At 49.3% G+C, this 14,660-nt stretch overlaps 1 protein-coding gene across 2 annotated transcripts; it reads left to right on the top strand.

Moving 5' to 3' along the window:
- Window positions 1–4,141: 4,141 nt before the first annotated feature.
- On the top strand, window positions 4,142–6,556 carry TIMM10 (translocase of inner mitochondrial membrane 10). Of its 2 annotated transcripts, none has more exons than XM_006937336.4 (3): window positions 4,142–4,259; window positions 4,764–4,879; window positions 6,100–6,556. In XM_006937336.4, the coding sequence occupies exons 2-3, from the start codon at window positions 4,809–4,811 to the stop codon at window positions 6,299–6,301; spliced, it is 273 nt and encodes a 90-aa protein (XP_006937398.1). In that variant the 5' UTR covers window positions 4,142–4,259; window positions 4,764–4,808; the 3' UTR covers window positions 6,302–6,556. The 2 variants fall into 2 exon arrangements, with proteins under 2 accessions (XP_006937398.1, XP_003993413.1); XM_003993364.5 differs by having other exon boundaries at window positions 4,174–4,328.
- The last annotated feature ends 8,104 nt before the right edge of the window (window positions 6,557–14,660 follow it).

Below are 14,660 nucleotides of genomic sequence, written 5' to 3'. Positions count from 1 at the left end.
CCAAGCTGATGGATCGCTGGGCTTAGAGTCTAGAAAATACAGGACTGAATTCTGCTTTAAGCTGAAGGGACGGGTACATAGGAGGCTCTGAACACATTTTTGTACTGAGTTGGGATTTTGCTCAGAAGAACAGATCGTGCCTTCTCTAACGTGTCCTGTGATGTAAGAGAGGTATACTCTGGGAGAATGTGTGCAGGGCACACCCCTGTCACTGTTGAAGCCTGGGATCCCCGCCACCGCCTCCCCCAGCCCCTTCCACTCTGGCCTCTTTTCTGTCCCTCAAATAAGTTCATTCCTTTCCACACTCACGGCTGTCACCTTTTGGCTTCTGCCCTTTGCGAGACTGTTCATCCTTCTCAGGCTGCTCTCACCTCAAATTCTGTCCCCTCGGAGACCCTCCATGGCTTCAGTTCCTCTCCATCACTTCAGCCTGTTTTATTTTCTTCATAATATTTATTGATATCCAAAGCTGGGTTATTTTTTTCCTTATTATCTGACTCTCACTGGACTGTAGGCTCCATGAAGGCAGGGACTTTATCTCCCATGCTCATGACTGTGTGCCCAGGGTCTAGCAAACTGCCTGGTTCGTATGAGGTGCTCAATAAACATATATTGAATAAATAAATAGGTTAATAGAAGGTCGTGGGAGGGGGAGGGGGCAATCCCGTGGGGCTTAGAGGCCACTGTAAGGATGTTGGCTTCTGCTCTGTGGTTGGGAGCCAGTGGACCCTTTCAGGTGGCGAAGGACATGATCTAACTTTAGTTGTTGACAAGATGACTCTGGTTGCTGTTTTGAGAATAGACGGAGTCGGGGTGGGGGGGCAGCGGGGGGCATGAGCGGAGATGGGGAAAGCAGTCAGGACATTACTGCAGTAACCCAGGTGCAAGATGGTGGTGGCTTGGACAGGATGGTCAGCGCTGAAGTTGAGGGGAAGTGATGAGGAACGGTGACAGAGGATAACAGCGATCAAGGCTGTGCCTGCTTTGTCTCCAAGCTCATAGAACGGCCATTCTGTTCAAGCCATGGACGGTCTAACTCTCTCGTCTCCTGCTCATCTCAAAGGAGTCCACCTGGGCTGTCTTTGTATTCTGTACACCTCTCATGAGTGGTCAGGGCCCATGTAAGATGCCGGGTGACAAGTCAGCATCCCTTCCTTTGGGGTTGAGGTCTCAACCAAGAAGACAATACTGTTCCACGGTGAGTCATGAATACACAAGTCCCTTCTGGGAGGCTGTGGGGCTCGGAAGGGGTGTAACACGGTAGAGCGAGAGGCCAGAGGTTCAGCGTGGTGCTGACAGGGGTCAGCAACTGTAGATGATGTGTCTGGATTCCAAAGATGGTGTATCTGGATTCTGGAAGGTTAGGGCTGTGTAAATTATTTGTTTACGTTTATTTATTTTGAGAGGGGAGCATGTGTTGGGGAGGGGGGCGGCAGAGAGAGAGGGAGACACAAAATCTCAAGCAGGCTCCACAATGTCAGCATAGAGCCTGATGTGGGGCTTGAACTCACAAAACATGAGATCATGATTTGAGCTGAAATCCAGAGTCGGATGCTTAACCAACAGAGCTACCCAGGTGCCCCAATAACACGGAGTACTCAAGGTTAAATCTTACATAACCATCTGCAATATCAAAGCCAGGAAATGGACACTGGAACAATGGTTTGTATAGTTTTATGACATCTTATATGCTTAGATTTGTATAAACACCTCCACAGTCAGGATGCATAGCCACTCCATCAACATAAAGCTCTCCCTGTGCTACCCCTTTATATGCACCCCGCCCCCCCCCCCACCGACTCTACCCTGGGTAACCATTTATCTCTTTGTCTCTATAATTTTGTCACCTTGAGAATATTATTTAAATGGAATCATACAGTATGTAACCTTTTGTAACACCTAATAAAAATCCCATCAAGGAAGCAGATAACTCTTGTAAGAACCCATTCCTTTTCCCATGCAATTTCTTAATATTCCATAATATGTTGGCTATAATATCAAAAGCAAAAACCAGCACAACCTGTGTCCACTAAAATATGTGTGCAATATTCACGGAAGCATTGTCATAATAGCCCCAAACTGGAAACAACCCCAAAGTCTATCAACAGGTGAATGGATAGATGAATTGTAGCTTATTCATACAAGCACTAGACAGCATTAAAAAAAAGAATAAAAGACACAACATTGAGCTAAAGAAGCCGGGCACAAACCAGAAAATAATGTATAACTCCATTCACATGAAGTTCAAGAGTGGGCAACAGAAGTCAGAATAGGGCATCTGGGTGGCTCAGTTGGTTAAGCGTCCGACTCTTGGTTTCAGCTTGGGTCACACTGTCACGATTTGTGGGATCGTGCCCCATGTCTGTCTATGCTGACAGTGCGGAGCCTGCTTGGGATTCCCTCTCTCACTCTCTCTCTGCCCCTCCCTCCCTCTCTCCGTCTTTCAAGATAAATAAATAAAACATTAAAAAAAAAAGAAGTTGGAATAGTGGTTAACTTTGGAAGAGGGGTTATTGACTGGGAAGGAACATAAGATACTTTTTTTTTTTAAAGAGAGAGAGCAAAAGCGGGAGAGAGAGAGAGAGAGAGAGAGAGAGAGAGAACACATTTGGGAGAGGGGCAGAGGGAGAGAGAGAAAGAATCCCAGGCAAGTTCCATGCCCAGCCCAGAGCCCCACATGCGGCTCTTTCATGACCATAAGATCATGACCTGAGCTGAAATTAGAAGTGGAATGCTTAATTGACTGAGCCACCCAGGTGCCCCCATAAGATAACTTTTGAAGGTGTTGGAAATATACTGTATTTTGATTTGACTGGTGGTCTTAAGAATGACTATGTACGAGGTGCCTGAGTGGCTCAGTGGGTTGAGCAGCCGGCACTTGGTCTCGCCTCAGGTCACGATCTCACAGTTTGAATTTGTGCCTGGCGCTGGGCTCTGTACTGACTCATAGAGCTTCCTTGGGATTCTCTCTCTCCCTCTCTCTGCCCCTGCCCTGCTCACATGCTCTCTCTCTCTCTCAAAATAAACAAAATAAATTTTTAAAAAGTTAAAAAATCAAGTTTGTTTCATATATTTGTCATTTTACTGTATAAATGTTATACTTTAGTTTTATTAAAAAATTTTTTTAAGTAAGAGCTACATCCAACATGGAGCTCGAATTCACCACGGGGTGGAGATGTAAGGAGTTGCATGCTCTACTAACTGAACCAGCCCAGAGCCCCTGTCATACTTTAATTTTAAAGTATGGGGGCACAGGGTTTGAGAAAGATGAGTCCTTACAGCAGAAAGGAGGGCCAGTGTTTAAAAATCTTGACTCTCCCGGGGAACCAGGGAAGCAAACAGTGACCAATCCTATAGTGTCTAGCCCATCTTCTCCAACGGGCAGTGTATGCTTGCACCATTCATTTGCATCTTCTAAATTTCGTTTACTGGGAAATCCCTTGAAAAATCAAAGGATTAGGGTGGGTTTTTGTTTTGCCGGGGTGCAGATCGAGGAACACATGGAACCTGGAAAGATGAGTACCTTCCTCCTCCCTCACAAGTACCTTCCTCCTCCCTCGCTCAAATACACTAGGTTAGCTCTGGTGGCAGCCAAAATTGCTCCTATTCACCTCTTCATGGCCCAGGGCGTCTAACAGAAGTTGCATAAAACAGACCGTACACATGTCTCATCTTTCTGTTCCCAGTGTCTTGGAGCGTTGGTTCTCAACTTTGGCTGAACAGAGAGCACTGGAGGATATGAAACATTTACCGATGCCTACAGCCTATTCCCGGGAGTTCTGATTTAACTGGTATGAAGTGAGGCAAGGGCTTCGGGGTCTTTTAAAGCGTTCCAGGTGACCTTAATGTGCAGCACAAACAGAACTGCTTTTGGGGGGCGGCTTTCCTTCCCCGCGCCTACTTTGCTGCCGTGGAGTCAACTCTCCGGGGGGTGCGGGCGAGGCTCACCGGGCTCGGCCCTGCGACCCTTCCTCCGGAACAGTTAAATTCAGACCTCCCCGCGATCACCCAAGGGACTTGACAGCCAGGCTGCAGGCGCTCTGCACTCCGCCCAAGCCTCTATGGTGTTTTGGTGTCCTCTCTAGCATTTGCAAGGCGTCTTCGCCTCCAGCCGTGGCCGGCGGCTCCCTCTCTATGGTAGCGGATTTCCCAGCGCACCTCGTTGGTACTTCATTCCGGAAGCGGGTCCGACCAAAGAGGCGGGACTTCCCTCCCGGAAGTGACCCACGTGCTTCCGCCTTAGCCTACCTGGTTTTACGGTGAGTTCCTGGTATCTGCCCTAAGTTGGGGTCACTGCGGGCGTTGAGACCGGCTCCAGGCCGTGCGTGGTAAGTGAACTCTCGACTCAAGGTGACCCTGATAATGGCGCCGCCATTTCAGAGGTGCAGCCTCTGGACCGGGACCTGGGCGCCCTCGCTCCGCGTGTGATCGAATTCCCAGCGCCCTAGAGGTTCAGGCCCGCGGTTTAGTGTTTCTTTCCGGGCTCCCCATCTTCTCCTGGATAGAAGTGGCCACGAGGGACTGAGCGTCAGGGCTCCCGGGCTCGATTTCTAGGCCCTCCATTGATGCGCTGTGTGACCTTGGGCTAGGCAGTGTTCCTTTTCTGGGCCTCAGTTTCCCCATCTGTGAGATGGGGTGGTTAAACTCATTGAGGTCAGTGGCTCCTGCCCGCCCGGTGTCCTATGATTCCTCCACATCCCCCATCCCCTGGGATGGGAAACTGAACGGGAGGGGTGGATGCTGACGGTGATGTCTGCTCCCAGGTCGAGGAGGCCAGAAGGAGATCCCTTCCACGGTGCAGGGCTGAGATGGATCCGCTCAGGGCCCAGCAGCTGGCTGCAGAGCTGGAGGTGGAGATGATGGCTGATATGTACAACAGGTAAGAGCCAACCGCACGTTACCTTGTCTTCGAGAATGAGCCTAGGTCACCCTTTGTCAGAGTACCTTTCTGAGGGTACCCACCCCCACCTGCGAACCTCATGGTGGAGGGCTAATGCAAAGGCAGTATGGGGTCACTAGAATGAGTTGGACATTTAGATCGGGATGCTGATGGCGAGGAAGGAGCTGAGCAGGAAGGGCAGTTAAAGCTCTGATTAGGTTCCAGGAGCAGTTGAGCATCTGCCTTTTGACAAACAGTACGTAGCCCACTTAGCAGTGGACGTTTCTTAAACTTGTACTCCACCTCAGGCACGTGCTGAGCATTTTACACACCTTAATCTTTTAAAAAAATCTTCAAAATGACCCACTGGGCTAACTTTAGTTGTTCCATTGTACGGTGAAGACATGGAGGCTTCTGGAGGTTCAAGAGCTTTCTCGGGGTTCACAGTTGGTGAATAGCAATGTCAGGACCAGAACATCAGTCTGACTCCAGACTAGTGGCTACAGCCATATGGCAAATTTGGGAACAAATTGACTCCATCAATCACCGCTCTTATGGCCTTGGGCAAATCACTTGGATTGTTGGACTGGTGGTTCTCCCGTAAAATGGAGATAATAACAGTACCTACCTCCTGGAGACATTGTTAATGTTAAACGAAGAAATGTATGACAAGCTCTAAGTATCGAGCCCAAAACGTAGAAGGCAATCCACACGTGTTTGCTGTTTTTATAGGCTTAAGCTTCCTGGTATTTTCTCTTGGTGGTTTATCTGGGAAGCTGTATGTTAGAATACTTTTCAAATATTTTAAATAATTTTAAGATGTAGGCTGTGAGGTCAGGGTCCATGGGTTCATAGCCAAGCTTTATGGGATCCTGAGGCTTTCCATGCCTTAATTTCCTTATCTGTAAAATGGGGATAGTGATAGCGCCTCTACCTCAGAGGATTATCGTGGGGACTGCATAACAGTCTGCGTCAAGCACTTAGCATGATGCCTGGAACCTAGCCAGTGCTCAACTAACGGTTCCTATATAATCAGTCATAAACGTGGGCTCAGATGACGTGAGGACTGTTAAGGACATTCCGAGATGGTTGAGATGCAAACTGAGGATTTAGACCGCCTTCTTGGGAGGTGAAATCAGTGTAACAGGGCAGGAATGATGGCGAGTTCCTGGTATGCCTCGGGATGCTGCCGACCTGACCTTGCCCTTGCTTCCCCCCAGAATGACCAGTGCCTGCCACCGGAAGTGCGTGCCTCCCCACTACAAGGAAGCAGAACTGTCCAAGGGCGAGTCTGTGTGCCTGGACCGCTGTGTCTCCAAGTACCTGGACATCCATGAGCGGATGGGCAAAAAGTTGACAGAGTTGTCTATGCAGGATGAAGAGGTGATAAAGAGGGTGCAGCAGAGCTCTGGGCCCGTGTGAGGCCCCAGCCGGTATACATCCCGAGGTGCGCCCTGTCTCTTCCCACTTGTCTAACAAAAGTGCCCCCATTGGGTGTCATCTGTGAAGACGGCCAGGCCTAGGCTCCTTGTGGAGAGGCTCCAGGAGCCCAGAGTATGATAGAGCTGTCTCCCGGTTGAAGAAGGGGTGTTTGTCCCCCTGGGATGTGACTGTGCATGTACGTGTATGTGTGTGTGTATATATACATATATATTAAAATGGATTTGTCGACACTTACCATATGCAGAGCAGTGTGGCCGGCACTTGGGGTAGAGGCAGCAGACACAGGCTCTACCAGCAGAGGGGGTCCAGCGTGGTGTTTGAAAGCACAGACTGGTCCGAAGGTTTAGGTTCCTGCCACAGGTCGGCCACCTGTCCTGTGACCCTGAACTTGTCCCTTCCCTGTGCTGTAGCTTCCTCATCTGCCAAATGGGGACAGTCGTAGGGCTGTTGGGAAGATTAAATGATGTACCATGTGCACAGCTTTTAGAATAATGACTAGGGCACAGGCAGTGCCCAGTAAGTATTAACCATATACATGTGTTGAAATAACAGCTTAAAATTTAAGTGGAGTCAGGCAGGCATTTTTCCAGATCTCAAGGAAATACTTAGAGGAGCGAGTGAACAGGAGATGGGATTTGAGAAGGAAGCAGCCAACCCCTTGGTTCCAAATGGCAATATCGAAACATGTGAAGGGCCCAGCCTCGGGTGTGACGTGAGTGATCAGGGAGGGGACTGAGTGAAACCCACTGCCATTCGCTGCTCACCTGAATCAGAAACTGCACTCCTCACTCTTCACATGATGTCCGAGGTAGCTCTTTCCACCATCTTTCTGTGCTGCCATAATGGTGCACGTGAATGTCCTGGCCGACACCCTCGAGAGCATTAACAACGCTGAAAGAGGCAGGCGCCAGGTTCTTACTGGGTCATGCTCCAGGGTCATCGTCCAGTTCCTCATTGTGATGAAGCATAGTCACGTTGGCAAAGTTGAAATCGTTGATGATCCCAGAGCTGGGAAAATTGCTTGTGAGCCTCGCGGGTAGGTTAAACACGTGTGGAGTGATCGTCCCCAGATCTGAGATACAACTCAGAGATCCGGAAAAGTGGCAGAATAATCTGCTCCTGTCCCACCAGTTTGGTGTCGTTGCACTGACCGCCTCAGCCGGCGTCATGGGGACCATGAAGAAGCAAGACAAAAACACACGGAAGGGAAAATCCTGGGATTCTCTTTCTAGGGATGGAATACGTGCATGCAAATAAAATGTCTCGATGGTAACAAAACATCTGACCTAATCCACTCACCTGGGCTAAGGGGTCCTATAGGGGAGTGGGGGCCCAGAGAGGTGGTTGCTGGCCGGAGGCCTCATGAGAGGAGCGGTCACATGGAGGCCAGGACTGCTACACTTTGCCGCCTCACTGAGGAGACCAGTGCCTCGACTTCCTGTCCTGAGTGCCTCAGAGAACTGCAGCTTGCAGAACGTGTGGGTCACTCCAGGTGGGGTTTTGGTTGACACCAATGCCACTGGAAGGAGTGCCTTCACGGTAGAAGGTGCGTACCTGGGATGGAACCTCACCGGATCTCTAGGCATCGAGCAAAGGAAGCGATAGAAGCAGTGAGTTTGGGGCTTGAAAGTGCAGGCCGTCTGGGGTGAAATTTTCTAGCTGCGTGATCATGGGTGAGGCATTTACCTGCTGTGTGCCTCAATTATTCCCTCCATAAAATGCTAATGGTACCTACCTCACTGAGTGTTATGAAAATGAATCATGTTAATAACTAAAACACTTAGGAAAGTGTCTGCCTCTGTCACATTAAGGACTCGATGTTAGCTTTTTTGTTTGTCTGTTGCGGATAGACCCGGGGGAAACCTCAAAACCATGTCCCTTGACCTTAGTGGCGAAGGGAAGGTGAAGGCTTCTCCCCAGCTACTGAAGTGCAAGCGTGGGCCAACAGGTGGCGCTGTCTGCCCGCAGGATCAGCACTGCCGTGGACAATTCCACAAATGCCTATTCTTAGCCTCTTCTGTGCTCCCCTTGTGCTAGGGAGAGGGGAGCCGGGAGAAAGATCTTGTGCTTGCCCTCAGGTTTAGCAAGGAACATCGCAAATTCCGCTAGTACATAGCGGGAACATCACAGAGGTGGTAGGAGTGGAGAGAAGAGGTTCCAGCTGGAGGGAATGGTACTTACAAAGGCTTTGCAGTGGCAGAAAGTGTGGAGCGTTCCAGAGACCGCTTCAGCAGGCCTGGGACGCTGAGTGTGAAGGGAGGTAGTGGTGAGAGATGAGACCAGCGGGGCGGGGGGGGGGGGGGGGTGCGCAGCGCTGGGCAGGCTCAGCGCTGTAAGAGCCTGAGAAGCTGTGTTAAGGACTTTGGATTTTCTCCTACTAAGGGCATCAGCAAACTGTTGAAAGATGTAAACCCTGGCAGTGAAAGTGACAGATTGGCATTTCAGAGGCTCTCTCCAGCTGCCAGCTGGGTGGGAAATGCAAGATGATGGTAGATAATGGATTAAGGGGAGAGGTGCCAGGGAGCCAGTAAGGATAGCTCGTGAGTGGCAGTGGTGTATTAATAAGTCTACTGTTTCAGTTAATCCTTATAACAACTCAGAAGCAGGTACAGTTCTCACTTTATTGCTTTTCTTTTTAGAATGTTTTTGAGAGAGAGAGAGAGAGAGAGAGAGAGAGAGAGAGAGGGAGAGGGAGAGAAAGAGAGAATGAATCAGAAGTAGGCTCCAGGCTCTGAGCTGTTAGCACAGAGCCCGAGGCGGGGCTTGAACCCATGAGCTGTGAGAGCATGACCTGAGCTGAAGTCCCAACGCTCAACTGACTGAGCCACCCAGGTGCCCCCAGTTATTCTCACTTTCTAGATGAAGAAGTTGAAGTCTGAAGAGGTAGTAACTTGCTGAAGGTCATAAAACAAGCAAGTGACAGAGCCAGGATCCCAGCTTATTCAGATAACAGAGCCCACTTTTAACCACCCCTCTAGGATTGGGGTGGTGGGGGGACACTCCTTAAAGAGATACAGGTCAGCAAGTTCTAATTTCATTCAACAATATTGACTGTTGTTGTAACATGCAAAGAGCTATAGAAAGGGTCCAAAGTGAATTTGCTTGGACCCTGCCCTCGTGAATGGTGGGGGAGGCGGGATGGGGGCAGGAGGGTGGGACAGAAGAGAGGTAACAAACATACAAAGGCGGGGGGGGGGGGATGGGTTAGGCTCTTTCTGCCATCGAGAAAAATCAGGAACTCCTAATCCTCATGTATTTTTGCTAGATTATCACAGTTTTACAATCAGGAAACGTCTCATGAGAGTCTGGGCTTTGCCTTCTTTTGAAAGTTCAGAAGCTCTCACAAGTCAGCCTACATCCATGCTTGGTGGCAATCTGTTGGAAGATGGGCAGCAAAATTCCCACTAATTTCTTCCCTTCTCATCATCTGCTTGACCCATAGGCGTTGGTCTGTGCCTTCTGGGTTTTCAGATGAGCCGGCTGCTAAAACACGGAAATGTCCTGGAATAGGCAGACAGGCCGATGGTCTTGCCTGTTGCTACTCATTCCTGGTACAGTCTGCTTCCCTTGAGTGTGCACCAGACCTACATACTTGCTTCTAACAAACAGCACAGCACAGGTGACAGGATGCCATTTCAGAGGTCAAGGTACAAAAGATAGTAGTGGCCTTCTTATTCTCTCTCTCTCTCTCCTCTTGCTTACTGTGGTGAAGCAAGCTTCATCTTGTAACTGCCCCCGTGGAGACCCATGTGGTAAGGAACAGAGGGCACCCTCCGGCTAGAGAGGAACTGAATCCTGCCAACAACCACACGAGTGAGCTCAGAAGCAGATGTTCCTCCAGTCGAGCTTTCAGATGACCACAGCCCTGGCTGATCCTTCACAGCTTTGTGAGAGACTCTGAAGCAGAGGACCCCTCTAAGCTGCACCCTGACTCCTGACCTGGAGAAACCAAGATACTAAATGTTTTAAGCCATTAAGTTTTGGGGTAATTTGTTATATAGCAATAGCTAACCAATACATGTACGGTTCTCACAACTATTACAATTTGTCTGAGACTATGGTCTTTCTACACCTATACCTGGCATGGGCCAGGCAACATTGCAGGCATTTGGGACACATCAGTGAACAAAACAGATAAAGATCCTTGCCCTCTTGGAACCTGTATCCGAGTGGGGATGGCTTTGCATAGTAGAAGTCTGGGTTGGCAGTGCTGTTTTGAAGGAGAGAGTCTTCAGCTCCTGGGGACAGTTCTTTTTTTCTTTTTTTATGTTTATGTTTTGATAGAGCTAAGGAGGGGCAGAGAGAGAGGGAGAGAGAATCCCAAGCAGGCTTCACACTGTCAATGCAGAGCCCAATGTAGGGCATGATCTCTCAAACCCTGAGCTCATGACCTGAGCTGAAATCAAGAGTTGGACACTTAACCGACTGAGCCACATAAGCACCCCTCCCAGGGGAAGGTTCTTAACTTCTTTCAGGTTTTGGTACCCCATGAAACTCCAACACAAGCCATTATTCTTTAGAAAAATGTACATGCACATAGAATTTTGCATACAATTTTAGGGATCATCATAAAAATTTTTGTGGGCTGACCTGAAGGGAGTGTTGTAACGAGTACTGTTTTAACTGCTGGGGCAAAGAGAAAGACAAAAAATTTAACGGGAAGGTGTAGTAAAACCAGTTGCTTTTGCAGTTGTGATAAGTGCGGGGCTGTGGGCCTATGTAAAGGAATGTGCCCCCAAGTCTGGGTGCTCAGAGAAGGCTGTCTCCCAGAACATGGTGGGTAAGTCAGATCTGAAGGATGAGTAGGAAATTGCCAGGCAGGGAGCGTGTACGCAGTGGGTTCCGTGCTAAGTGGCAGGAGGGTAGTGGTGAGGAAGGTGGGCACGGATCCCTGCCCTCTGGCACATACAGTCCATCAGACAAAACAGACACAACTTGATGAGTTTCATCAAAAGGAAGCTCAGTTATCACATAGATCACATAACAAGGGAATTTATCGTTGGAATCATGCAAGGGGTGCCATCCCCAAGGAAGTGACCATGAAATCATAATCTGAAGAATTAGATAGCCAGAGCAGGGGAATGTTCCAGGCCCAGGAGGAACTGGAGGTGGGAGAACATGGGGGTACTCGTGGGCATGAAGAGGTCACCATGGTGAAAGCATAAGAAGAGAGAGGCCAGAGGGAGGTTGGGGCCCAGATGGACTTGAGGGTATTGATGGGAGTTTGTGTATTTGTCCAGGGGTCATGGGAAACTTGGCAAGGGGAGAGGTCTGATCAAATGTTTTTGTTTTTTTTAAATGTTTATTTACTTTTGATGGGGCAGGGGGGGGGTGCGGGGGGGACAAAGAGACAGAGACACAGAATCCAAAGGAGGTTCCAGGCTCCGGAGCTGTCAGCACAGAGCCCATCGTGGGACTTGAACTCAGGAGCCGTGAGTTCCTGACACAAAGTTGGACACTTAACTGACTGAGCCACCCAGTGCTCCCAAATCTGCGTTTCCAGTAGATCGTTCTGATTGGATGGTGGGGTCATGTGCACAGGTGGACTCAGAAAGGCCAGGTTGAGAGGGGCGCCTGGCTGGCTCAGTCGGTGGGGACTGCAACTCTCCATCTGGGCGCTGTGAGTTTGAGCCCCACCTTGGGTGTAGAGATTACTTAAAATCTTAAAGAAGAGAGAGAAAGAAAGCCCAGGTTGAAAGGACTGCTGGTGGCAGCTGCTGATGACCTGGGCTTTGGGATGGCAGTGGATGGAGACCAGAGGTCTTTAGAGGTAGGACCCACAGGCTCTCTAGGCGGGTTGGATGCGGAAGGTGAGGCTGGGAGCAAAGTCGGGTAACTCCAGTTCTGTGGCTTAAGCAACCAGGTGGAGGGTAGTGCTTTTACCCACACAGGCAGCAACGGAGCAGGAGCAAGTTAGGGAAGAGGAAGGTCATTTATGGTCATTACCGAGCACTTACTATTTTATTCTTTAAGTAATCTCTACACCCAATGGGGCTCGAACTTAAAATCTCAAGATCAAGAGTCACATGCTCCACCAACTGGGCCAGCCAGGCGCCCTTTTTATTTTAAGATTAAAAAAATTTTGTTTTCATTTTTTTTTTTTTTTAACGTTCATTCATTTTTGAGAGACAGAGACAGAGCACGAGTGGGGGAGGAGCAGAGAGAGAGGGAGACACAGAATCCGAAGCAGGCTCCAGGCTCCGGGCTGCCAACACAGAGCCCGATGTGGGGCTCGAACTCACGAACCGCGAGATCATGACCTGAACCGAAGTCGGACGCTTAACCGACTGAGCCACCCAGGCGCCTCCCAAAAGTTTTTAAAGTAATCTTAAAAATAAGTTATTTTAAAGCACAACATTCGGTGGAGCCCAGTACACTGACAAAGTTGTACAACCGTCTCTACTATCTAATTGCACATTTTCATTGCCCCAAGAAGACTCATAGTCGTTAGCAATCACTTCCCACCTTTCTCTCCCCCAGCTCCTGGCAACCACACGAATCTACTTCTGTCTCAGCGGTTCTGCCTAATCTGGGCATTTCATATAAGTGCAGTCATACAGTATGTGGCCTTCTGTGTCTGGCTTCTTTCACCCAGCATGCTTACAAGGTTCTTCCCTGTGGTAGCAGCACCAACTGGTACTTCATTCCTTGTGACCGAATACGACCACATTGCATATTAGTATACACACATTTTCTTTTATCCATCAATTGACGGACCACTGAGTTGTTTGCACTTTCTCGAGATCCTGAATGATGCTGTTAGGAACATTTGTGTCCAGATTTCTGTGTCTGTGGATGTTCTCGGTTCTCTCGGGTATATTCCTAAGAGTGGAGTTGCTGGTCACGTGGTAACTCCATGTTAACGATGCCAGAAGCTGCCAAACTGTTTTTCCAAAGCAGCTGCACCATTTTATTTACATTCCTCGTGCAAAAGTTTATAATAACTACTTATTAGAAGAAATCATGTCTTACATACTGAACTGGATACTGTCATTTCCAGCACTTACCGGACTAGGAGAGGGGGGCTCAGGAGCGTGCGTGCCTTGGGCAAAATTGCTCAGCTCGTCTGCTGCAAAGCCAGGATCAGGACCCCAGCCTGTGTGCCTCCGAAGCTGGTACTCTGGTCCGCTCAGCTGTGAAGCAGGCTGCAGCTGGCAGCCAGCAGGAGAGCCCATGTGACATGGGTAGTGTCAGGGAAACGGAGTCTAGGAAGGGATTCCTTTTGGGGGACAGGAAGGGGGCTGATAAATCCTATCAATTCTGATATGGAAGTATGTCTTAGATCTGTTCCCTTCTATTAAAAAAAAATCAAACTATTAGAGTCGCTTTAAGACCTCTCAACTGTTCTAGGTTGTCTCTCCTTTCCAGTATATCCTCCATTCATTAGGCACACAAACTCGACCACATCTAATCGCCATCCTTAAAGAAAAGACAAGAAAATGCAATCCCGGAGTTCCTGTTGCCCATCTCACGACACTGAAAGTCCTTGGCCTCACAGAGGTCATTCCAGACTGACCCCAGCTTACTTTTTCAGCTTCATTTCCCACCCACCCCCCTTTCGTTTATCCAGCACATTTAACCAGGGGCTCATTACCTGCCGGGTGCTGGGATAGGTGGCAGGCACACACCTACCACGTGGCACCTGCCCTCAAGAAATTTATAGCTTGTGGGGGGAGGAGGCAGACAGCTACACCAATGAGTCTAGGTCAGTGTGAGGGCTTCAGTGGAGGTTAGACTAGTGTTTTGGGGGGATACATGGGCAGGGCCCCCCGCGCCCCCCCCCCCCGGCTGAGCAGACCAGACGGCTTCCAGAAAAGGGTAAAACGTGAGGTGAGTTGTGAAGGATGAGTATGTTGGAAATGAAGAAGGGAATCTGTCATGCCCACAAGAAGGAGAAGCAGGTGCAAAGGCAAGGAGGTATGAAACCAGCTGGCCTCACACTTCCCTCCACAGGTGCTTGCTGAGTGCCTCTTAGGTGCAGGTGCTGTTCTAGGTGCTGGGGATACAGCAGTGAGCACAGCCGGCCAGGCCCTCCCCCTCCCGGAGCTGATAGTCCATGAGGGGAAAACATGGACGGGTGTCAGGGATCAAGAAGGGCAAGCTTTAAAGTCGTGGGGGCCCGTGGACCCCTAACGCCCACGGAAGGGGTCCATAAAGCCCTGAAATTTGAATGTGTGTATGTGTTCCTGGTCACACATGCATTTTCACAGGGAGTGCGCTCAAAACATTGCATATTGCATTCTCAAAGGGATCTGTGACTGTCTCAGGTTAGAACCCTTATTCTGGGCTAAGCTAAGGTGTTTGACCTTGATCGGGAAGTTCTGCGAGTCACTAATGA

This window comes from Felis catus, chromosome D1 (assembly GCF_018350175.1).
Source record: "Felis catus isolate Fca126 chromosome D1, F.catus_Fca126_mat1.0, whole genome shotgun sequence".
NCBI classification, from domain to species: Eukaryota; Metazoa; Chordata; class Mammalia; order Carnivora; family Felidae; genus Felis; species Felis catus.
The sequence above is the reverse complement of the archived record's forward strand: the minus strand, read 5'-3'. Positions and strand labels throughout refer to the sequence as shown.